This window comes from Danio rerio, chromosome 7 (assembly GCF_052040795.2).
Source record: "Danio rerio strain M-AB ecotype USA chromosome 7, GRCz13ab, whole genome shotgun sequence".
Lineage (NCBI taxonomy): Eukaryota > Metazoa > Chordata > Actinopteri > Cypriniformes > Danionidae > Danio > Danio rerio.
In genome coordinates, this window is record NC_141027.1 from 73,976,301 (window position 1) to 74,002,940 (window position 26,640).

General features: G+C 38.1%; 2 protein-coding genes across 3 annotated transcripts in view; one reads left to right on the top strand and one right to left on the bottom strand.

The window, feature by feature from the left end:
• znf143a (zinc finger protein 143a) overlaps nt 1–26,640 on the bottom strand; it is a 705,859-nt gene that overhangs the window by 482,688 nt on the left and 196,531 nt on the right. The window lies entirely within an intron of this gene.
• On the top strand, nt 113–7,714 carry zgc:162592. Of its 2 annotated transcripts, XM_087259645.1 has the most exons (3): nt 113–1,073; nt 6,427–6,758; nt 7,064–7,714. In XM_087259645.1, exons 1-2 carry the CDS (start codon nt 278–280, stop codon nt 6,756–6,758), a joined length of 1,128 nt encoding a protein of 375 aa, XP_087115771.1. In that variant the 5' UTR covers nt 113–277; the 3' UTR covers nt 7,064–7,714. The 2 variants fall into 2 exon arrangements, with proteins under 2 accessions (XP_087115771.1, NP_001076297.1); NM_001082828.1 differs by having other exon boundaries at nt 147–1,073; nt 6,427–7,304.

Here is a 26,640-nt window from a genome sequence, read left to right on the forward strand (position 1 = left end):
CATATTCTGTGTGATATTTTAAAAGATACCCCTGTCCAGTAAAAACACGACGCTTCTGCTTCAGAAATGGGTCACCTGTGATCATTATAAGGCCGTTCAGCACGTGACCTGAGTTTGATTTGCTACAGGTGTTCTTCTTACCCGGCGCGTCTCCCGTGTGTGTGTGTGTGTGGATTCTGTTTGCTTACAGTTCATTTGTTGTCAAACTGTGTGTGTCATTTGAAAAACAAGGAACTTTCAAATCGCCATGGATTATTAATAATACTGCACCATCATCATGTCCGACACCACCAACGTCTCCATCCCAGCAGTGGACTTCAATATCACGGATCTACACAGGACACTAGAGGCTCACCGCCCCATTAAAATCGGCATCATCTCTGTTTTGGGAGTGATGATAACTTTGGGAAACATTGCAGTGGTGATGGTCATAGCTTCAGCGGTGTCGGGATGGTCCAGAAACTCCCGGTATTTTCTCTTATCGTTAACGGGAGCGGACTCCGCGTTCGCGCTGCTTATAATGCCGCTCAATCTGTGCGTGAGTCTTATAAAGGAGTATAACGCGGGCCCGGACCCCTTCTGTCACATCGTGGCGTTTTTCAACGCAACCATTTACTCCACCTGCATGTACACGCTTGCGACCATAAGCCTGGAAAGATACATAGCAGTGTTTTACCCCCTGAAATACTCAGTCTTGCTGACCAGGAGAAGAGCATTGCTTTTAATCTCATTCTCGTGGGTTTTCCCCCCAGTGCTCCTGTTCCCCATCTCTTTCCCTGCGGGCATCATTGAAGTGCACTTCTCCAGAGCCTCGCTAGTGTGCAACCCGCTGTATTCCAGCAATGTCAGCTATTCTCTCACTCTTACCTGCTTCATCTTCTTCCCCTGCTCGGCCATCATGACTTTCTGTAACCTCAGGCTTTGGGTAGCTGCCAAGAGGCAGAGGTCAAAGTTGAGGAGACACAGCTGGGGTGGTGGATACAGGCCTAAAGTCGCCTTGAGGGTCCTGGTGCCGGTCATGACTGTGTACTACACCTGCTGGACGCCCTGCATGGTCATCATGTTGTACAATGGTGAGAGAGTGATTCATTCATGACATTTTGTGGTGGAAATCAACATGGTGTTTAGGCAGGGGCGGATTTAGTGATTTGGGGACACTTCCATGCCCAAAAGTCCTAAAATGCACCTTTTGTATTTTTTATTTATTTTAATGTTTGTTTGTTCTTTTTCTTATTACTCAATCTCCTTTTCTACATTTTATCTTAATGCAAAATAATAATATGTAAAGCATCTTGTAAAACTTTTGAAATTTTTGTTTTCTTAAAATGAATTCACATTTATAACAATAAATAAACTATTTTGTTTTTAAATTTGTGCAGATGTAACAATTACCTTTAAAAAAAAAAAAAAATAGACTCTCGCCTAATAAAATATGGTAGAAAACTGTTATATATAATTTATAGGTATCATTTATACATCTCTGTAGTTATTTGGGGGCCCTAAGCGGCCGCTTACCTTACTTATTAATTATTAGCCCCCTTTGAATTTTGTTTTTCTTTTTCAAATATTTCCCAAATGATGTTGAACATAGCAAGAAAATTTTCACAGTATGTCTGATAATATTTTTTCTTCTGGTGAAAGTCTTATTTGTTTTATTTTGGCTAGAATAAAAGCAGTTTTAATTTTTTTATGAACCATTTTATAGTCAAAATTATTAGCCACTTTAAGCAATTTTTTTTTAATTTGTGCAGATGTAACTATTACGTTTAAAAAAAAAATGAGACCCTCGCCTAATAAAATACGTTACAAAGCTAGTTATATATAATTTTTAGGTATTATTTATACATCTCTGTAGTTATTTGGGGGCCCCAAGCAGCCGCTTGCTTATTGGTTAAATCCACCCCGATGTTTAGGAGAATATCTATGCTGCCCTAATTTATAAGCACAACATTTGATGATAAAGTTGTGAAACATGAATTTTAAGTGTTTTAGTTGGTAGTTTTTAGATGTTTTCATCCACTCTGGGGTAATTTTGACCACAACTTTCTCTGTGTATTATCTTGTTTGGACACGTTTTGCCTACTTTGAATTTGTTTGTTTTTTTCAAATTCAACAACACACTCTGGGTTATAATTAAGCTACAATTAGTTTTTTTAACTTCATAGAACTTCATATATAAGTCAGAAACTTTTTTTTTTTTTTTTTGCACGGGCCTATCTAAAGGGTTAATGCTGCCAACTGATGATTTTTTAACCCCACAGAGAAAAAAAACTCCAACAATCACGAATTTGTCATGGCTTTTGCAATCAAAAATGTGTTTCTAATGGAAGTCAATGAGGCAAAAACAGCCACGAACGTAACAAAAGTAAATTTGAGCAGTACACAAGGGTTAAATGTCCCATCACAACAGCTCTGAGTAAGTCTCAAATGTGGCTCTGGACCATAAATGTCTTGCGTTGCACAGTGGGTCAAAATTGTTGATTTTTCAATGTGCATTACCAAGCACATCATTTAGACAGCAGTTTTCTGAGTAATACAATTCTTTGAAATCCTCAGATTTTAGATATTCAAATGTTTTTACTCCCTCTTGACCAGTTTTTACTCTCTCTCTCCTAATAAACCATACAACAGCATATTTATTCAGCTTTTATGTGTCGTACAAATCTCATTAAAATTTGTTTATATCCCACCAAGTTAGATCTATGCCACCAAGATCAAACATATCAATAGTGCTTTATAAATATTCATTACTAAATTGAATCCCTATGTCAGAAATGAATTCATATGAACTAACAAATTTGACAACAGAAAAAGTCCCATAAGTATATATCACTATGATGTTAGACGATGCATGAATTCTAACAAAATAGCCATGGATTCCCTGAAATGTAAAACTATGAAATAATATTAATGTGTTGATTTAATTGTGGCTGGCTAAACATTTACGTAGACCTCTTATATTCCAGTTGCAATGAAAATATTCTGATTGTAGTGTTTACATTTGTCACAGGCTGTGTGTGTGTGTGTATGTGTATATATATATATATATATATATATATATATATATATATATATATATAGTTTCCTCCTGCTTGCACATAGGCTACTATTCTATTATTGCTTTTTTCCCCATTTCATTTACAGAGGTTTATTTTGGAACTAATTTGAAGATGACCATGTAAAACGTGCCATTTCTAAAACCGTGTACAAATTAATAACAGCTTGTTCAATGTTTCAGACACAGTTACGCCACAACTATGTAATTGCACAGTTTCTTGTTTGGTTTTCGCAGTCCAGTTAAAGGTGCAGTAGGTAATTGTCTTCAGAAACATTTTTTGTTGTGCTGGTTGAAAGTCTGGTAGAAAGTAAATGATCTAAATGTAATTTTTGTATTCTGGGTAAGGCATAAGACTAATAAATGATCGTCCAATTAAAATCTGCTGGGTCGATAATTCCCTTAATTCTGTTAGGTAGCCCAAACTGTCTGTCAGCAAATGTAGATTTGTACATCTGCGCACCCCTGTTCACGCAAACAGATCCGCTGTTTGTGCATGCATGTGCACACAAGAGAGTGACAGTGGTAAAAACAAATGTTGAACCAACTTTTTAAAATCCTAAATCAATATTGAAGTTACTTTTGCACGCTGGAGGAATGACGACAGCATGGCTGAAGTATTTCTTTTAGACAAGTAATGTTCTGCTTTAAAACTATTTTAGTCACGCAAAGCTGATGTAGAGTTTGCTGTTTTACGAATGAGTTATATGCACAGAAGTGTTGTTCAGCCACTGAAATCTTCCGGCGAAAGATTGATGTGACTATTTTCAATTTCATAAGGGCCTTTTAAAACATCGATAATGTAGATTTTTATTTAGTTTGACAACAAAACAGAAGTAAATAGTGCTATTCTGCTTGCTTTACTGAGGTGAAGTTGGTATATTTACATTGGTTTATTTTTGAACAATGACAGCCTGTGACACGCTTTCTATATTGTTTACCATGCTAATTTGAATATTTAGTCTGAAATAACATGTAGGTACGGCTTAGTAATGTAATTCCTGCACCCTAAAGCACCATGAGCAGTCTCTCTTTAGGACACAGGTGTCAAACTCAGTTCCAAAAGCAGCTCTGCACAGTTTAGTTCCAACCCTAATTAAACGTACCTGATCAAACTAATTAAGTCCTTCAGGCTTGTTTGAAACCTACAGGTAAGTGTGTTGGAGCAGGGTTGAAACTAAACTGTGCAGGGCTTCGGCCCTCCAGGAATTGAGTTTGACACCCCTGCATTAGGACATGCATGAAACATTGCACATTATGACAAGTTTTGCTTGCTACACACCTGAAAATGTGCTAGATATAATAGTTTTTCGTTCTGTATTGTAGTATGGTAAAGTACTATAGAGTTTTTAACTGGCGAATGACATGATCTAGTGGGTTGTTAACTGTTATCTTTGGACAGCGGGGGAAAGACTGTTTTCAAAGCTAGCTTTAGCATTTTGGCAGATAACCTGCTGCACCTTTAAGTGTGCATGTCCCTCTGATCAAATTTGTAAAGGTCTAACCCAGCCTTTCCCAGTCCGTTCAGAATTAGATTTTAATTCAGGGCTCAGTCAGTTCAGTTAAAAGGTATTCGAAACGTTTCACAAACACAAAGGAAAAACCTTTTACTTTTTAATTACATCATTGTTATGTAAATGTAGAATTAAGATTTCGAAAGCAAACAACTAAGGGTGTTGCTATACATTTACTGTGTGCTGCAAAACAGCATGATGGTAACCTTTATCTTCATGCTGACATCTCAGATCACACTGGCCAGACATTGATTCATCTTTAATGAATCATTAAAATATTGGTGTCCAGGATGCCGAGAGTCTAATGATTGTATTGCACACTCTCTAGGTTTTGAAAGCTCAGATTAAATGTGTGACCAAACAGTGCTCATTATCTGCTGTGCTTCTTATATGGCAGGTCCATCCCTGGCTTAAAAAAGGAAATATAAAATTCAAATGTTAGAAAGAAAAAAAAAAGAGCCAGTGATAAGAGAAGGACAGCGACCTGAGAGAGCGTACTGCAGCTGCTGTTTTCAGCAAACATGAAGAGATAATCACAGCGTTTTCAGGGAGCTCAGATGAATAACAAGACAAGGAGACCGAAGCCCTCCTACATTGCATTTAAATTGGCCACTTTTATGGCACTTGCTTTTCTTTTTTGGAGCTTGACAGTCCTCGATTATGGTCAACTTTTTGTGGAAAAGAGCAGTTTTGAAAAGAGGTGTTTTAGGGTATTGTTTTGAAGCGTACTGTAGGGATGCTCTAATTCACTGTAGTTTCATTTACACTGAATAAGTCTGTTCATTCTGCATGAAGATGGCACTATCACACTTATACAATAAGATCACAGAAAACCCTTTTAGTGCCATTTCAAATGTATTTACAATTTTCAACTTGGAGATTGTCGTAATTCGACTTGTTATCAATTAGAAATGATCAGACAGGAGGTTTTGAATATCAGAAAATAGACTTCATTCTCCATAATAAAGCAGAGAAAGAGCAGAGCAGACCCCAGAGCATTCTGAAGTTTCTCCTGGACACTTCCTTTCTGTGGTTCTCTCTTTCTCTGCTCCCTCTAAAGTCTCTGTGTTTTCCACAATCTTAATACAGGTTATTTGACACACCCCTAGGTGTCTCATTTTAACTCTTAACCATTTTAGGATAGGTTTTTACTCTAGGTGGCCCTGTTAACCTTGGCTCTCAGCCCTCTAGCTCATGTCAACAGAGATGTTACAGGTCTGTGTCAGCAACTGTTTTGACACCAAAGTTCTCTCTCCATAGATGCAACTTATGCGAAAGGACTAAGTGTTTACATACATTGTCATGAATGCATAATCACTTGATAATATGTTACTCATTCTAACTTCTGACTCATATAGCTTCATACAAGTATTTAACATATAGTTATTCTACACAATCATTCGTCAGCATAGCCTTCTCCTAGCGTTGCTCCTGTGCAGGCATACTCATTTTACACAGTATTTTTAACACACGCTGGCATGTTTGCTGCAAACACTACATACATTTTGAGAAGAGAAAATTGACTGCTTTACACTTAGAAAATACTTCACACAGAGAGAATAAAATCTTCTTCAAGATTCAACCAGATGCATTGTAATAAATCAGTGATGTGATTTTGTCAACATATCGTTCAGCCCTACAGTCTCCTATTTTAGGTTAAGTACTCAGACATACCTGCAGACTTAATCCATAGGCTAATACTGAAATTTGAATAACTGTGACATCAATTTTTATAAAACAAAAACTTTTTCACATTTACACTTCTTCTTTTAAACTGGTTTTCAAAAGTGTATGCCCCCCCCCCCCCCCCCCCCAAATGCTACCATCTGGTAATGAGCAAAACTGTCTTGTTTGCAGCGATTTCAGGCAGTGCTGTCCCCGAATGGATCGAGTTTATTGCTGTGTGGTTGCCAACCTCCAACGGATTCCTCAACTGTATCTTCTACTTCTGGATCAACCATAGCTTTCGAAAGAAGTTCCACGTGGTTCTTCAGAAACTATGTCTGAAACTCGGGCTTTGTCCAAGTTCTGACACTGATTCATGCTGCGTGAACTCAATCAATTCCTCTGTGATTCCTGGATGGAGCAGTAACTACTCTCTCCACGAGCGGTTTTCTAGCGTGTCGTCCACCTGCACCCTGCTGACGCTCAAACCTCAAACCAGCATACGTGAACCAGACCCAGCTTGAGTATCCTTTTTATTGTTGCGATCTGGAGTTTTAAAAAGATCTGGTTGACGTTGTGAGTGCTACTGAGGCTATACCGATTTATATATCCTTTTAATCTCAAGTTAAGATTCGGAAACACTCATGACCATAACTTCAAACTCTTTTAGTGTAATGGCTATTTGTGCCTTTTTACTTCTTAATGGCACCTTCTCGGCTTTATTGAAGACTTGTTTTTTAACTGAAATGGCTTTGCGTTGCTGTTTCAGGTTAAACACATGAGCCTTTGAACTATTTGCACACATTTCCTTATCTATTCATAAACCCAGTATCAAGCAGCTGTGAAGTTTAACCTTTAAATATACCTCAGTTATGCGGGTTATGCAGATGGGGAAGTAATTAGCCAGGTACGTAATGTAAAGGTCAGATCAAAAATGCCTTTTGGCTTTAACCTTTTCTGTTTCTTGACATTTCCATTGCATCTCTGAAGCAAACATTCTTTTTTATGTTGAACTAAGTAGGCTGTTTGGTCACTGTCTTGAAGAGAGGAGTACTGTATGACCAACATTATTGTATTGTAAATAATAATATTAAACCTATGGGTGGGCTACAGTGAACTGGAGCCAACGATGAATTGAAAAGTTGTCATGCTCCAAGGGTGAACCAGTTTGCCTTTCTTTTCTCTTTTTTTGACTTCTGAAAATAGCTGTAAATCTAAATTTTAAGTTTGTTTTAGCTTAGGCACTTGTTACAGAATGGTTCATTGTCAATTAGGGGACATACATACTGTGGTGGAGGGTTCACATGAAGAGCTGATAATAACCTGGGTGTGTTATGCTGCCAGACATTGTCATTGATTACAGATGTTTTGATGTGTTGTAAATAATTACAAATTTTATATGGTTTATAAAAAGTGTTTATACAAAATGTTAAAACTTCAATATGTAAAATAAAGCGTCAAAGCCTATTTACTATGTAAAGCATCACTGGTTGTTCTGGCTCTGTGATTGATTTGAAACGATTCTGATCTTGCTAAAGGCATGAATCATCTTTTTAATTGGCTGGAGGCACGGCGTTTGTGCTTTTAGATGTTCTTGAGCTTATAGGTGAGGAGATTTATATCAGTTACTGTGTGAAAAGCCACACATGAGCATTCAGCTTGACATGAGGAGTGAGCTGTTCTCCTTTCTGTTTACATATGCTTCATGAAGATGACATTTACAGTGGTTTAGTTTGACAGTATACCTCGGGGACATTGTATGTAAGGCATAAATATAGTGATGGAAAACTGTAGGTCAGAGACAACTCCAATTGGGTGGGACTTAAGCTCCAAGTGGATGTACAAACTTGTAGTTTTTATTTATTTAATATCTTGTACATGACAGAGTCCAATGTTGTGCTTTATGAATGTCTACACCTACCCCAACCCTAAACCCAACATCAGTAACCAGGGGCCTCATGTATCAACGCTGCGTACGCACAAAAACTTTGCGTACGCCAGGTTTCACGCTCAGAATAGCTCACGTTTGGATTTACTAACAATGAACTGAATGTGGGAATGTGCGCAGCTTCACGGCAGCTTTATGGCTGGCATACGCACATTTTTTGTGCGTGTCTGTTTTATTTCCATTGGCGACTCCTAGAGGCAGTTGTGTTAAATTCCTCTCTACAAAGTTTCTGAGCCTTGCAATGGCAGCTGTATGAGACGGGTTCAGCAGGTATATAAGGTTTCCATACCATACAGTTGACCAGCCAAACATTAAAGCACAATTTGCAGCAGTCGCCTGTTTTCGCAATGTAATCTGTGCGATCTACTGCACGCACATTGCTATAAAGACACTATCTGAAGATGAATTTGCATGCATGAATCAGAAACATTTCCATTCAGTAAATGTGCAAATAAAATATGATGCTTATTGATATGAACTTATTGATGATTCCTACTTGTCTTTCTCGTGATAAATAGTGGGCAAAATCTGATATGTAGCGGGGGAAAAAACAAGAAAGAGTTCATCAGATGCTGGATTCGAGCCGAGTTCATGCTCGAACGTATCAATTCATGATCACATGCGTCTTACGAGTAGCGCCACTGAGACTAAGCGTCATGCAACATTTTACAGATATAAACCACACTATTTCTTTTTTTTAATGCACTCAGTGCGATATTCAGACCCAACTGTGTTGACCGCATCAGCTAAACTCTCCCACTTTATTTTTTTCTTTTGTTGTTAATTCCGGAGAACAAACTTGCAAATAACACCGCTTTTCTCCGGTCTACCTCCGAAAGCAGCACCTCCAATTCACATTCTGTTCAAAGTTTCTCTCTTTGGTTGCTTTTGCCATTGCTTTTTCGTTTGGTTTTTCCATTAGCATAGTCATTAGCATATTCATACGGGGGAGGAGGCAGGGAGGGGTTTTGCGCTCATGCATGTTGCGCTCAGTTTCACGTTTATTCAGATGTACAAAAGAATATGCGTGAGATTCGGCGTATGCAGTGTTTCATACATCTGAATTTTTTTGTGCGTACGCAATGTTTTAGTAAGATTTCCACGCAAGTCTTCGTACATGAGGCCCCAGATGTGTTTTATTAACATCTACACCTACCCCAACCCTAAACCCAACCTCAAAGTAACTTGATGCATTTGATTAACGTCTACACCTAACCCAACCCTGAACCCAACCGCAAAGTAACCTGAGGCATTTGATTAACATCTACACCTACCATAACCCTAAACCCAACATCAGGGCCGCCTGCAGGATTTTATTTTAAGGTACGCACAAATCCAGCACCACCCCGCTCCCTTCCGATGGTTGTTATTTCAGTATTCCTACATTAAATAACGAATGCATCAAGTGAAATGGAAACGAATATTGTTTTAGAATTTTGCAAAATTCTGCTCTTTTTTTTTCTTTTTTTTCTCATTTATTTTTGTTATTTTTAATATTTTATTGTCTTCATAATTAAAGCTATTGACAAATTCCTGCTTGACATTTAAGAAAATATTTTGCGTAGCTGCCCAGTATATTTTAAAGATCACAGAGAACAAAAAAACAAAAAAAAAAACACAGAAACGTTACATGGCCCCATAAATGTCCAACTTATATTTAATGAATCGTAAAAAATTGTGAAAATTGCTCATTTTATTTTTATTTTATTTTATTCTTCAAATCGAAGATGACTGTAGTGAGAAAACCCTGGCTCTTTATAGTGGTTAGGAATGGCCTGATTGGTGGATCAAGCATGCTAATGCAGAACCAGCCGTGTTCAATCATAATCACGTGCTCCTCTCGAAATTAGTTTATGAATAAACTTCACTTATTTTTCAGTAAAAACAATACCGACATTCAAGAATCCGTATTTATTTTACTTATTCCTTAATTTGACTTGTTTATTGGTGCATATATAGGCTATAATTCAACTCATACAACAGTACCTTGGACAGCTACAGTGCCACTAAAGCTTTCAAACAAAAGTCAAGAAAGGAAAGAAAGATTTGACTTCCTTTGGTGACGGCCGACATCACAACACGCCGCAACCATCCTTTAGGGATTAAATTACACAACAAGCCATCTGGCTTCAATGAAGTGCAGTTATTTTCTCGTTGTTCAAAGAGTCTGTATGTTTGTGTTTTATGGATATAGGATGTATTGTGGACATCGATGATGTTAAGCGTGTCTTTCGATGCGCAGCAAAGAAAAAAAAAAGTCTTTCAGCAGTGCATGTAGCTGTTTGTTAAGTTCTCTCCCAGATTAGAGCGAGTTTTTGTGCTACTAAATGCAGCGCTGCAGCGATTTGGCACGATAGAAGAAAAGCAGGCAGCTGTAGTGCATACTGTTTAATAATCAATTTAAATTATGTCACAAATAAATAAATAAAAAGCGGCATTAATTCCAGCCCTCTCATGGTAAGTATGCACAGTGCGTACAGCAGTACAGCTGCAGGAGCCACTGCCCAACCTCACAGTAACCTGTTGTGTTTGATTATTGTGTACAACACCTAAACCCGACACTAAACTAAACCTCACAGTAACCTGTTGTGTTTGATTAATGTCTACTACACCTAAACCCGACACTAAACCTAACCTCACAGTAACCTGATGCGTTTGGTTAACATCTACACCTACCCCAACCCTAAACCCAACCTCACAGTAACACACACACACATACACACATAAATACATGTATATGTATAACTTAACCTACCTAAAGTCATATTTTTATACATGTTAACATCTGACTTTTTAAAAAATAGTTATGTGTCTTTATACATTGTATTTAAACTTCTGGCTTCAACTGTATGTTGTATATATTTAACAGGTGCATATGTCTAATAAACAACAACTAGTATCTAACAAACAAATACTAATATCTATTATGATACTAATATCTTGAAAAAGAAGTACTAGTAACATAAAAATAGACACTGGTTTCTTTTGTAGATTAAATGTTAGAACAGCTTTCAATACACGTACACCTAAAATGCTGAACACTTTACTTGGAGATTTAAAGTATTAGGGAAGTCTGCAAGTTCGAATGCAATATAAGTGCCTTATAACTCGAAATGTCATGTTGAATCTTTTTGTCCCTGTATGCAACGTTCAAATCAGTGTATCCAAAAGTAAAGCAACTACTTATAAACACATGTAGTGCCAGTATTGCTCTCACACACATAGGAAACTACAGCAACACCTTAGGGGTCTGTTAAAGTGCTGCTAATGTGGATGCGAGTTTGAAACCCTCCTCGTGCGGTTCAGCTATTAGTTGGCCAGCGATTTTTGTAGCTATTTGTTGTCATGGTGATGCAATTAGGATGAGTGCAGGAGATGGTTTTAGATCACTCTTATGCTCTTTTGGAGACACTCAAAGCTGTCACCTCCTAATCAGAAGAAACAATCAAGGAAATAGTTCCTCATTTACTGTTGATCAGATTCTAACAATATGCGCTGGATACCCACTTCTGTAATAATTTTATACAATACGTTTTGTCGACCCACAGGCTCATTGGAAATATGTGTCTCAGCCAACATTGTTGGAAAATATATATAAAAATATGTGGCTCTGTGTATGTTTTGTTGCAGGTTTCAGATGACAAATCCATTAGAGCAGTGTTTCCCTGTTCCTGGATGCGCACCGACAGTACATATTTTGGATGTCTCCCTTATCTGACCTGTTAACTTCAGGTTTTAGAGTCTCTTTTTATGTTCTGTTGAGTTGATTCATGTGTGTTTTATTAGGAAGAGGTTGAAAATGTGTACTGTTGGTTTGCCTTCAGGAACAGGGTTGGGAAACACCGACTTAGAGTGTGCTTTCTACATTTTTTGTGAATCTGAAATGCATTTTTTTGTTAAATGCATAATTTTTGCACACCACTGACCTAAATCAGTTGCATCCTATTGCATCAGTTGCACCAATTGTTATCATTATCACGTGTTTTCTTTCGCTTACAGTTATTTTTATTATTGTTTAATTATCGTCCTTTACAATAATATTGCTTTAATAGGAGATTAACTCTCCATTTATGTGTAGTTAACTGGTGATCTGGGACCTTCAGCCAGGACAGACTACTGTGCATGGTTTTAGATGCATGAGTATTTAGATGCATGAGTATTTTTATTAAATGTCAATACAAGAGTTCACACTTATGCCGAGTTCAGACTGCATGATTTTCAAAGTAGTCGTGTCACAGATGTTTTCACACTGCATGACTATCCTGGCTAGCGTTTTGTCGCTGCTTTGTTTACACTGCAAGATGGATCGGCGACAGGGGCTTTTACATTGCATGATTTTACTATAGGAGGAATCGACGACAACTTCCAAACTACGTCTTATAACCAAAAACACGTAGTATATCTTTTGATATTAACTACATTAGGATAAAGTAGCCTTTAATGGGGTAGAAAACGTGCATATTTGCTCACCTAGGTTTGAAGGGAATTAGCAATTTCTCCTCAAATTTCTTTTTTACTTTCTGTATGAAACGTCAAACAGACACGGTGCTTCTGTCAAACCTCCACTAGTTTTTCCTCCATTTCTTGGGTCCAAATAAACCGAAAATGAACGCTTTCTCTTCCAGCCTCCCACTGGCCTGCTGGTACACACACTAGTGGATGCTGCTCTTTCATTGGCTGAAACAAATTTCACATGGCTTGATTTGAATCGCCAACAGCTCTAGATTTTTCGCATGCCAAATATCTCATGGGCATCGGCGACTCATCAGCGATCGCATCTTTGATTGTTGACTCTGTGTGATTGTCACTCGTGTGCACGAGCACAGAGTTGCCTGTGATTTCAGCCATTTGTCAGCGATTTCTCAAAATCTGTCGGCGAGTCAAAATCGGGGGTAAAATCATGCAGTCTGAACTCGGCATTAGCTGATGATTGATTTTAAGAAAGTTTGGCATGCTGTCTCGGGAAAAAGCCCTGAGCTCAAAAGATCCTTGAGCCCTGGGCTCCCTCCCATTTGTAGGGCAAGAGGGGAGCTTTGAGTTTAGGTCAGTCTCGAGAACTCCCCTATTGATGAAAGAAAATGATTGCTATGAAGAGATATGCTGGCCTGTTAAAGGACTAGAACCGGTGACGTTCTTGCTGTGAGGCAACAGTGTTAATCACTGGGCCACCGTGCCGCCCTTTGAAGAGAAAGGTGAAGGAATAGGGGTGGAAGGGGGGGATTCTTCAAATCTAAGATGACTGTATTGAGAAACCCTGGCTCTTTATACTGGGTTAGGAATCATCTTGGGGGATCATACATAGTTAATGCAAAACCAGCTGTGTTCATTTATAATCACGTGATCCTCTCGAAATTAGTTTAGAAATAAACTTTACTTGTTTGGGTGGGGGAATCAGTAGGTCAGTCAGTCAACAGCCAGCTGGCCTGGTAGGCTGAAGTGTATATTGTGCCCTCTGGTCGGTTTATCCGACAAGAGGATGCACAAGAGGAATTTGTGCTTATCAAGTCACACAGCAGCCTCTGGTGGATTTGCAAAAACATAAACTGCAAGCAGACCTACCCTCGGTTAAATAATTCAGTGTCCCCAGAAATGTAGACCTAAGTACGTATCCACAATGAGTTTCTCAATGACAGGTGGCTGGAGGAGAGAGCGAGAGAGAGAGAGAGAGAGAGAGAGAGAGAGAGAAAGAGAGAGAGAGAGGTCAGTGTTGGTGGCTGAAAAGTCATTTCAGGCGAGGGGAATGTTGTTGCATTTTGACTGATAGTCCACCCACAAATGTAAATTGTCATCATTTACTCACCCTCATGTCGTTCCAGTTCTGTATGGCTTTCTTTTTTATACATAAGAGAAAACTGGAACAATTTGAGGGTGAGTAAATGATGACAAAATGTCATTTTTGGCTGAAACATCCAAATCAGACTTGGAAAATAAAGATGTGCTTGTCATAACATTTGCTAAATGATTTATAGGTTTGCTATTACTGCTTTAGCTGTGAAAGTGGAATATCTGGTGGGTGGCTCTAAACATAGGTTCAGATTGAACATGAATGATTTACACTGATTTACAACGCTGGCTTTCGTACACATTGCAACTTTTCTGGTGATGATGAAGGCCCTAACAATAACTTCAACTAAATCGAAGAGAAACTGCAGTATCGAACAAAATCAGGCCACAACAAAGTTTGTTTAGCCTTCACAAAGCAACCTTTACTAAAGAGTGTGCTACACCAGAGGCCTGTTCCAAAAAAGCTTTCATTAAATATTAATGTAAATAAATATTGTCAAATAAACCTGCTTTATTATACTATTAAAGTGACTAATTTGAGCTGTTTATGAACCTTAATTATTAAAATCATTTGCTTGATTTGCACTAATATACTCAGGCAGTGTTATCAGCATATTTGCAGAAATAGCATATTTCTGATAATGATATCTTCCCTCATTTTTTAAAAATGTAAAAGCAGTATAATTAGAGGCTTTTAAAGGGTCTTCTAATGTGTATTATTATTTTTAAGTTGTCCTTCCTCCACAGCCCTTATCCTTAAGATGTCTCATTACATGAGATATACTTGCTGTGCTCTCTTTAGTTCATCTCTATTGAAAGGGAAGTTAATTGGCTGGTCTTCCACTCCCTATTCTTTACAGATGCTTCCATGCTTACACTCTTTGTTATTTCTCTGCTTCTCTTTTCTTTCTCACCTACTGTAAGTACCCTGTTCCATATGTCGGTGCCAAAGTTTTTCTGCTCAGTTCTTAGTTACAGCTATTGCCAGATATACAGATATTCCAGCTTACTTTCATCTTAAATTCACTTTACATTCAAAATGCATGGTTGTTGTAGATTAACGCATGGTCAGTTATGGACAAACCCATCCATTTGGTTTTTTAATTGAAATTTAATTGTAAAAATTAACCCAATGTTAAATTTGTCTTTAACTGACCCATATTGGGTTATGACAATCCGGCATTTTTGTTGTTTTCTCTTGATCATATTACACTCATTACCCTTTGATTAGGGGCGGACTGGCCATCTGGCAATTCTGGCAAATGCCAGAAGGGCCGGACCATTTTTTAAATGTGGGCCGGTCAGTTTTTTTTTTTTTTTTTTTTTTAATATGTATTGTTTTTACTTGCAGGCAGCTTTTATCTCATGCTAGATGTGATAATATGATGATGAGAATAATAATAATAGTAATAAATAAATGATAATAATAAATGTTAAGCATTTGGCCCAATCAGAGATTGGTGCCTGATTTCGTGCAGCCAGAGACTGTACATTAGGTCATAATTTTTCATTTTTACTCATTAGGTCACCTATAATTGTTTAATAGGCACATATATATTTAAAACAAGAATGAGGCAAAGCCCCTTAACACTGCAGAGAATGACATACAACAGTTATTTGTGAAAAAAATTATGCTAAAGTGTTGCTAATGCTGCATGTCCATTTGTGTGTAAAGGTGTGTGCACATTCACAAGTTACTCCTATCATAAGTAATAGCAGACAAACGGTATAAACAGACAGCACACTCACTCGGCAAGATGCACAGATTATTTTTTATTTAGTGTTTACAAATGCATACATTTGTTATAAACGGGTTGTTTTTGTTTCAGTCACATACATTAGGTGTTTAAATATCTATTACGTATGGAAATGTGTGGGTTCATGGGTGGGGCTGTGTCCGTGTGGTAGTGGGCTGCTGTGGCTACATTGCCAGGGCTGAATTTTTTTCCCAGTCCGCCCCTGCCTTTGATTGATCTTCCAATTCCACCACAATAACATATGACCGCTTTCTCTTTGAGCTTATCTTACAGTTCTCCTCACTATTAAGCTTTTATTTTGTTTTCGTTTTATATGAATGTAATTATAATTCAGAGCTTGTTATAATTATGCAGAAATATCGACAGATGGCTTTTCTTGTTTTGAAACACTAATTCTTTACTGCAAACACTTCATTAAAGATGTCAGTATATTGATTTTAAATCAGTTGTTACTGTTCTACTCTTCTATATGTCTACATTTTCAACCAGCTTTAGGATAGTGATCACTCCTAATACTAGATTCCGTCTGAACTTCTCAATTACACTTACTAGTCAAATTATTTATTACTAGTATCAAATCTACCACAGACTCCATCTTTGTAAGAACATTTATCCTAGTTCCCCTCCAATCATTTAAACAGACCCCTCAGTTATCTGCCTGTCAACGAGACATCTTCTATTAGTTTAAAAGATGTGACGTAATCACACAAAGACTAACAGACACATGCTCATATTTCCTTCCAAATCCAAGCAGCGTCATTCCAATTATAAATCATAATTATAAATCTAAGTGACTTATTAACAGATTTTTTATACATACAAATTAGAGCTCTAATTGGGCCTTAAAAGTTAGGCCTGACAGAATTCGACCCAAGCCAATTTGACGGACAGCTTTTTAAAAGCCCAAACCCTTTTATAGCCCTACATTATTCAAATTACATTTATATATTTTTACATTACTTATTCATAGTTTCTTACATTTATTCATTCATTTTCTTGTCGACTTAGTCCCTTTATTAATCCGGGGTCGCCACAGCGGAATGAACCGCCAACTCATCCAGCAACAATTTAGCCTACCCAATTCACCTGTACCACATGTCTTTGGACTGTGGGGGAAACCGGAGAAACCCACGCGAAGGCAGGGAGAACATGCAAACTCCTCACAGAAACGCCAACTGAGCCGAGGTTCGACCTAGCGACCTTCTTGCTGTGAGGCGACAGCACTACCTACTGCGCCACTGCCTCGCCCTTCTTACATTTACAGTGGGGAAAATGAGCATTGAACATGTCATGTTTTTCCTGGGAATAATATTTGTAAGGAAGCTGTTGACATGGAGTTGAACCAGATTTTGTTAAAAACTCAAACAATACAAACAAAAAAATAATACAAAACAAAAAAAAAAATGTGAAAGATGACTTCTGTGTAATAATGAAATGACACAAGGAGAAAGTGCTGAACTACTGAAACGTATTTAATACTTTATAAAAGGCTTTTTTGGTGATGGCAGCTTAAAGACGTCTGTTACGTCTGAATAAAGTCACATGAATTGCTCAGTGTTTTTTTTTTCACAGACTTCAACAGAGTGTAGAAATCTTGATGGTTCTGTGGGTCTAGTCTATTAAATCTGAACTTTAATTAGTATTTTCTATTGGATTCAAGTCAGGTGATTCTACAGCTTGATTTTCTTTCTCTAAAAGCATTTGAGAGTCTCCTCGGCTGTGTTTTGGATTATTGTCTTGCTGAAATGTCGACTTTGGTTTCATCTTCATCATCTTGCTAATGTAGATGTTGGACTGAAGCAGCTAATATTCATTTACAATGAGGAAGGGCAGAGGGTTGCTAAAGAACAACTGAGAGATTTCAGCTGCTGTCTGGGCTTTCACTGTCTTTCTACACCTCCCTTTCTTCATGTGTTCAATACTTTTTCTCAGCGTCATTTCATTTAATTACACATAACTTCATTTGTAAACCAATCCGATTCGTTTTCTCTGCATGCATGGATTTGTTTGGTTGCTATCAACATCTGATAAAAATTTCAAGACAACAGCACCTTTAGAAATATGTTTTCAAAAAAAAAAAATGGTGAAATCTTCAATACTTATTTTCCCCGCTGTATATAATGCTTTTCTGGGCACTCAAAGCACGTTACAGATTTTCTGAGACTCTCCTCAACGACCACAAGTGTGCAGAATCCACCTGAATGACACAGCAGCAGACATTTTGTGCCAGACCTCACAACACAGACTAGCTTATGGAGTGATGAAGCCAATTAGGATTCATGACCAAGTAACCCATAGGCCACTTGGATGTTGGAACAAAGAAATAAAATAAGTCCTCTGTAACATCATAACATCTCGGCACTCTTCACATAACTATTCATTCATTCATTTTCCTTTGGCTTAGTCTCTATTTCAGCCCTGAGGCTGACGTCGTACCCCAATGTCGTGGGGACGTTGGATTTTGTTTGGAAATAAAAATCGGGTTGACGTCAATATCCAGCGTCCAACATGAAATTAACCTAATATTAACCAAATATCAACGTAATTTGACATTGTTATTGGGGGTCAAAATAACGTTGTCCTTAGATGCTGGCTAGACATTGAATTTTGAAAAAAAGACTAAATAACAAGCCCAAAAATGTGGTAAAATCTGAAAAAGTGGTGAAATCACAAGGCCACAATGGCTTTTCTTTTTCTAGATCGCTTTTGAAAACACTATGAGTTGGGTTTAGGAACGGGGTGGGTGGATCAGTCGGTCAGTCAGTTGAAATATGTGTTGTTGCATCCTCTGGTAGATTTATGCGAGAAGAGGATGTACAAATGGCAAGCGCAAGATCATCAAAAAGTGTACACAACGGCCAATGGAGTCTAATGCTAGTATGCAAAAACTGCAAGGAGACGTACATATTTTATGGTCCCCAGGAATGTAGATGGGGGTACTTATCCACAATGATCCTGGGTTGGAATTGTAGGTACTTTTAGGGATTTTTGCAAAAATGTGTGTTTTTGTAATCATATCCTCTTAATTTTTTAATCCAACAGTTATGTTTATACATGTGATACATCTGACCCAAATTTGCTTTGAAAGAGCCCTTGATTTTTGTGCAGTGTAGAGTCACTGAACACTCAAATAACACTTCACGATATAAAATGGTTGTGAGAGCTCATCAAAATTCAGGATTATTTGAGATTTAGCCATGTGTAGTGACATCTGATAGCTTCATCTGTGCCAGCTGGACCTGCCGAAGAAGGATTGTAATTATACTGATGGTAATGATAGCAATTCAGAGGCTCTTTTTACATTCTCATCATAACACATCCCTTTCAAACACGGCCATTGATGCACCATATTTGGGGGAGATTCAGCTGTCCCAGTCTTTCATCTCCGCTCTCCTAAAAATCTGTTATTCTGTGCTTATTATTGCTTGGCTTCAGCAAACATGCCTTTAGGGTATTTCACATTAAATATTCTCATTTTCAGTCACTGACAAACTTTTAAAATATTTGTTGTATGCTGAATTTTTATTCTCCATCTTACTTAAAACCTACATGCTGGGTTGTTATAACCCAGTGTTGGGTCAAATATAGACTCAAGCGTTTGGTTTATTTCAGTTACATGTAACTGGTGGGTTTGTCCATATTTGACCTAATGTCGGTTTACAGAAAATCTGCATTTTTAGAGTGTAGCCTAAAGCAGCACATCTATGTTTACAAATAGCAACATATCCCCATTTTACAGATGTAAATCATTCTGATACCTTTTAATAGATTTAATTACAAATATAATATGTGAATTGTACTTACCCCTGCTGACAAAACAGCTTAAAAAAGCCTAAGCTGGTTGGCTGGTTTTAGCTGGTTGACCAGCCTGGTTTTAGAGGTGTTTTGGCTATTTTCAGGCTGGTTTCCAGCCATTTCCTGCCTGGTTTTAGCTGGTCAAGCTGGAAAATGTCCAACTAAAACCAACTTGACTAGCCTAGCTGGACATAGGCTAGCTAGTTTTGGCTGGCCACCTAGCCTGGGGTGCGTTTCCCAAACAACAACGTAACTCGCAGCTGAACTATCATAGTACGATGCATCGTTTGGGAAAAGAACGATGTAGTGACGAGTGTTTTCCAAAACGCATAGTTTCTCTGCCACAGATCCATCGCTTGAACCATGTTAGTTAGGACGTAAAATGTTTTCAAAGTGCACTGCAAAGGGAGCACAATTGTAAACATGAAGATCACTAAAACTGAGCTGTAAAATAGTTTGAAAGCAAATTAAACCTAAGAGAGATGACTTTAAGTATTTTTTATTTTTTATAATTTCAACTTTGAATGTTAGAATGTTCTAAATGAATAGGGCATAGGGGGGATAAAGGGGAATAGAACACAGCCAGGAACTATGTTTCTAACTACAGCTCCAGAGGTTTGGTTGCGATGGCTCAAGTTTGCGACGAAGATTGCGAATGACCGTTGGAGCGACAGATTTGGGAAATGGCAAATTAACAAACTATGTTTGGACAGAACTTGCGCCCTTAGTTGGCTAATGATGGTTTTGGGAAACGCACCCCTGGCTGGTCAAGTTGGTTTTAGCTGGTCATCTACCAATTAGACCAGCAATGATCAGGCTGGAAATGGCTGGAAGGTTTTGCTTGGCCCACATGCCGCAGTGAATTACGGTACATGACTGGATCAAATCTGGCTTCCAGACAAGGGCCAAACACAGACCATATCTGGGCCAAGTCTCAGCCAAGTTAATAACTCATAACTGGGCCTGAACTGGGCCAGCTAGGTTGGTGTGTTACGATTGCAATGAAATTGATAAACCCATGAAGCGTTGCACTTTACTACGGGCTCTACGGGCATGCTTTTTATCGAAGTGACCTGATTGGTAGATTTTTTTTTTTTACTCCAAAATTGTTATAATGTATTTTAAATGTGGGTCGAGACTGGTCAAACTCACATGGCCCACATATCATTTGTTTAAATCTGGGCCAAATAGCTACTTCGTTTTACATTTGGCCCAAATCTTGTGTGCCGCCTTAAAGACAGTGCCACCTCTGCCAAACCCGGGCCATGTTTGGCCCACATGCTGTATGTCAGTGCCGGATGAATCCCTGCTGTGCCAGCTTTATGCAAAATCTGGGCCAGAATTCTTTGCCACTAGGGCAGTCTGGAAATGGTCAAAAACCCTCCAAAACGAGGCTCAGCAGGAGAGCAATAACCAATACACCTGACCAACACATTCAGAGACTAAATATTAGTCACTAGTATCATTATTTAATTTTTTATTTAATAGTTCACCCCCAAAAATTATTATTTATTATTTACACTTGTTCCTAACTAAATATGATATTTTGATGAATGCCATAAACCAGTAGCCATTGCTATCTGTTTTTCTTATGATACTGGAAGTCAATGGTTAGGCTATACCCGTTTTCCTGCTTTCTTTAAAATGTCATCTTTTGTGTTCAACAGAATAAAGAAACTCATAAAGGTTTGGAACCACTTGGGGTGAGTAAATAGAGTAAATGTTCATTTGTTAGCGAACTATCGCTTTAAAATCACTGTTTATGTTTTACCGGCTGAAACAGTCATAGTGACATCTAGTGGAACAAGCGCGTCATCGCACAAACGGGTTACTGGTTGCACAGTAGAAATGATATTAATCATAAGAGACACGATTCATTTATTCCACATGTAAATGTGACTAATCATTCAACAAGGAGGTTAATGAGATGAGGTGAGCAGAATTTAGCTATAGTTATGTGATCCCAGCACATCCACGAGGAGACCTTGAATGTAAAACTAATTAGAGATACGACTGACGATTTTGTTTTTATAATACCAGTCATATTTCTCAGAAGTGCCATTCATTTTTCAAATAAACCAGTGTGTGTCCATCAGTATAAAGCCTGAAGAGATTTTAGCCTCTTAGCAACATTATGGTTTTAACTTCTGTGGCATTTACTGAGAATTTTCCCAAGGTTATCATTCTGATCTATCATACTCAATAGCACCATTCAATCACAGCAGAACAAACAAAACATGGACAGCCTAGAAAACCTAGAGATTCATTTAACCAAGCTCTCTGCTACAAAAGATGTTTTAAGCGTTTGGTATGTTAAAGAGCGTGGGTGGACTTAATTATCAACGCTGTCACGCCTCTGCAGTGAGCTTTGACCTTGGCTGTTTTTGTCAGGCTTGTGTTCATAGGATGTTCTCTGACCCGTCAGGATGTGTAGATGATGATCCGTTGCTGTGGTGACATATCCAGTCTCCTGAAGAGTCATATGCCACATTTTTGAGATGAGATTTCCCCGTTTGTACAGCGTTCAATAAAACCTGTAACCTCTCTCACATCTTACACACTCTGCTGACTATGAGGCACAGATGGTGGTGGAAATGGAGAGGATTAAAACGATCAGTTTTAAAAAATGCATCAGACAATGACATACTTGGTAACACAATAATGGATTTGTTAGTTATTATATTTACTAACATGAACAAAGAATTAGTAATTCATTTATTATTAATTCATCTTTATGTTAAATTAGTTCATGTTAACTCACTGTGCATTAACTAATGTTAACAAGCACGACTTTTAGATTTTAATAATGCAGTAGTAAATGTAGAACTCTGATAATTTAATGCTTTACAAAATAATAATAATAATAATACTGCGGGTTTAAAATGCAATGATTTTCATGCTCTGCTCCACTGTTGGTCAGATTGCCCAGTCTGTTGTGATTGGTTTGTCACTTACAGTGTGTCAAAATCACAGCGCCCATTACCATATCAGAATTTGACCTCTAGTCTAGAGGCTTCCGTCGTCTGTTCTTGTAAACACAGTTATCAGTTCAGTTCAAGTGGAGTCCTTGTCTTTGGGAGTGCATGAAAAGTCGATTAGCCTTTGTATAGTGCAGAAAACAATGTCTTGCTGACAACATGAGTATGTCCTCAGGTTCAACTATGTGTTTGAGGGTCAAACTTGACATTTTAGACACTTAGCAATTCGTTTCATCTTAATTTCTGTAGCGCTTTTACGATGTAGATTGTGTCAAAGCAGCTTAACATAGAAGATCCAGTACATTGAAACTGCCCTCAAAAAATTGATTTCTGCAGCTTGTTCAAACTACCTGTATAAATAAGCTGAAACAACACAATTTTTTTATTTAGTTGGCCAATTTATTTGTTTTATGTTCAGTCCACTTAAATTTGTAAACCATTAAGGTAACGTGAGCGTTTTGTGTTGGGACGACATAAAGGATTTGTGTTTGTCCAAGCCACAGCCATGTCACCCTGCAGCCCAAGACCGGTTACTCACTGAAGCTAAGCAGGGCTGAGCCTGGTCAGTACCTGGATTGGAGACCACTTGGGAAAACTAGGTTGCTTTTGGAAGTGGTGTTAGAGAGGCCAGCAGGGGGCGCTCAACCTGTGGTCTGCGTGAGTCCTAATGCCCCAGTAAAAGTGATGGGAACACTACACTGTCAGTGGGCGCCGTCTTTCGGATGAGACGTTAAACCGAGGTCCCGACTCTCTGTGGTCATTAAAAATCCCATGGCACTTCTCGTAAAAGAGCAGGTGTTCTGGCCAAAGTCCCTCTATCGATCATGGCCTCCCAATCATCCCCTTCCACTGAATTGGCTCTATCACTGTCTCTCCTCTCCACCAATAGCTGGTGTGTGGTGAGTGCACTGGCGCCGTTGTCCTGTGGCAGCCGTCGCATCATACAAGTGGATGCTGCACACTGGTGGTGGTGTGGAGAGACCCCCCACCCCACCCTCCTCGTGAAGCGCTTTGGGTGTATGGCCATACACAATAAATGCGCTATATAAATACTAGGGTTGGGCATCTAAGCTATAATGCCGATCCGATACGCATCTCAATACAAAGAATACGATCCGATATATTAGCGATACATTTGTGACATATTGCGATGCAACACGATACGATTCACACCCATATCACGATACAATGCGATAATTCAGCACTAACTAATTAGATCAAGTTTATGAGATGATGTGAAAGAGGATGCTGTGCCATTGAATGAGTTTGATTATTTATTAACCAAGCAAAACCAAGACTTTTTTTACAAACTGGCTTTTCTCTCAGAGCCAGAGTGTCAGTTTACAGTAGAGGGCCATTTTAGAACATATAGCACATATTATTTAAGTATTTTCAAGATAAACAGAATGTATAAGTGCAATATATATTAAAATATATATATTTGCATTCTTTCAACATAAAGGTTTAGCATTGCACAACAAGAATTGTGATTTAACTTTTCAACTATGAAAACAAGTTTTACAAAGATATATTTTGCCACTGAATATTCAAAACTTAAGGTCGTGAACTAGCAGTGTTATGCTGCTTTGAAACATCACTGTCACTGTAAACAACAGGCTAATAAAAATATTATTAAATACAAATTAACAGGAGGAGGTGTTTAAAACCTTCGTTCTCCATGACACTAGGCTGAATATCTTTGCAGATGAACAATGCAATAACATCCGTTATTGGCATAGAGCGCACAAAACTGTTGCGCATGGAAAAAAAACTTGCAATGCTTTTCTCACCACTTTTGGAGCTGGTAGCTACAGTTGAAGCAGTGCGAAAGCCGGGGATGCAGGAACAGTGGAAGATGCTTTCACAACAACACCGTGGCGCTGCTTCAAGTGAGATTTCAGATTAGTCGTACTGCCCGCGTATTTTACAGATGCGCGGCACATTTTGCAAATTGCATCTGTCCTGTCATGTCGTCCATCCTTAAATCCATAATGTTGTCATACTTTAGATTTAAAACTCAGTGGGGAATGTTTGTTTTGCTTCTCGCGCTTTTCTGAGGGCGCACCACCAGCTTCATCCGCACACCTGATAACGTTACACTGAGTTGTAGTGTAAGTGTACACATCCGCAAATCTGTTGCTAAGGCTTACTTTATGTAGGTCGATTAAATTATGCGCCAAAAACAGGTTGACAACACTTGTTAATAAATAAAAAATACATTCTATATTAAAAATATAAGCTGTATCTTGGAAAAACCGATGCATCTCGCAAAAACCGATGCATCTCGATTTGCTTCCAAAATTTCATTCATCCTCTGCTGCTCAACCGATGCACTCGCATCATGCACGCGCATGACCTTGTATCGATACATATCGGTTAATCTTCCCATCCCTAATAAATACACATTACATTAGATTACATTACATTACCTGGTTATAGGGGATTTGTAGTTGCAGCATGCTTTGCGTGGGATTAAAATAGAAGTGGGTGTTGGCAGTCTAATTAGCAAAAATGCAGTTTGTTTCTTTGCTCAGTGAGCAATAACTGTCCTAAAATGAGTTCTGAGACCAGTCTCAATGAACTGTACATGTAACTCATGCTTAAAAATGGCTCTTTTAGTTCATTTAGGACAGGGATGTCCACACTCGGTCCTGGAGGGCCAGTGTCCTGGAGAGTTTAGCTCCAAATCAAACACCTGAATAAGCTAATTAAGCTCTTATTAGGTATCCGCTTGTTAAGTGGTGACATGTTGGTGACGTTGGTGATGTAATACTTAATCCGGGTCCAAGCCACCACTCATTTGAGTTGAGAAATCATTCGTTTATGATCACTTTTTATTCATATCACACATTACAGTTAATTTTATATAAAGTCATGGTGTACACAACACTCTCTGGGCTTTCTGCATCACAAATATCAAAATTTTAACAACTTATAAAAAAAATTATTCACTTCCAGGCCATTGGATATTAGGCATGGACATTTATATTGCGATCGTAATTTTCAAAAGAATTAAATCGCTTTGTAAACGTTTATTATTACCATTTCAAGAGTCTCCCTATTCAGTTGAATAGAGCCCTTGGACCCGGAAGCCGCTTCGCGTGACGTCACACTTAATAAGCGGATACTAGAAACTTCCAGGCAGGTGTGTTGAAGCAAGTTGGAGCTAAAGTCAGCAGGACACCTGCCCACCAGGACTGAATTTGGACACCCCTGATTTAGGATAACTTTAAATAAAACTACGGTAAGAGACTTTGATATGTACGACACATAATAGACACATGATATTATCAGACCTTTGAGTTTAAGTTCAATAAAAATACAAATGTATTTAAACATTTATTTGAGACAATCATATTGGACCAACTCAACTGCATTTAATTGTGTAAATTTTTTTTTAAGTTGGTGCTACACAAATTTTCTTAAATCTTGTCCTCAATTTAATTGAGTTCATTCAATTATTTAATTTTTTTTTTTTGAGTGTGTGTGAGTTCAGTTTTCACAAATTAGTTGAGTTTTGTTGAGTTCAGTGTGGTTTAATTTTTTAATGCTGAAAGTCTAAACATTGACGAGCAAATCCATCGATGCGCAGCTCTACAAGTCTCAACCCAAGCAAGTCAGTGGCATACTTCACCAATTGACAAAAGAAACCTCAACAGAAACCAGGCTCAGTTGGGCACGACCATTTCTTCTCTGGCCAAAACTTCTTGTGCAGAGCTGCAGTCTAGGCGCTGGAGACGCTAATAAAAGTTAATAGTTTTAACTTCTGTGGCATTTTCTAGGAATGTCACATGGTTCAATCTTGCTTGCAGGCATTCGGTGAATAGATATTGAGCAGATTTGTTACAAACTTCTGTATGTTTGTGCTGGAAGTAAAACTCAAATTACTGACGATTCATTTTAGGCTGTTCTTCAATTGAGAGACAAATAACTCTTATCATTTGTTTTAGAATAACTGTTTGCAAACCATTTATATAGGCTGAATTTATACAAACGAAGTTAAATATTATGCAATTTATTAGATTGTTGAAATTCAGCCCATATCAATTCACATTCCTTCGGTTTAGTCTTTTTATTCTTCAGGGGTTGCCACAGTGGAATGAACTGCCAACTTATCCAGCATATGTTTTACACAACGGATGCC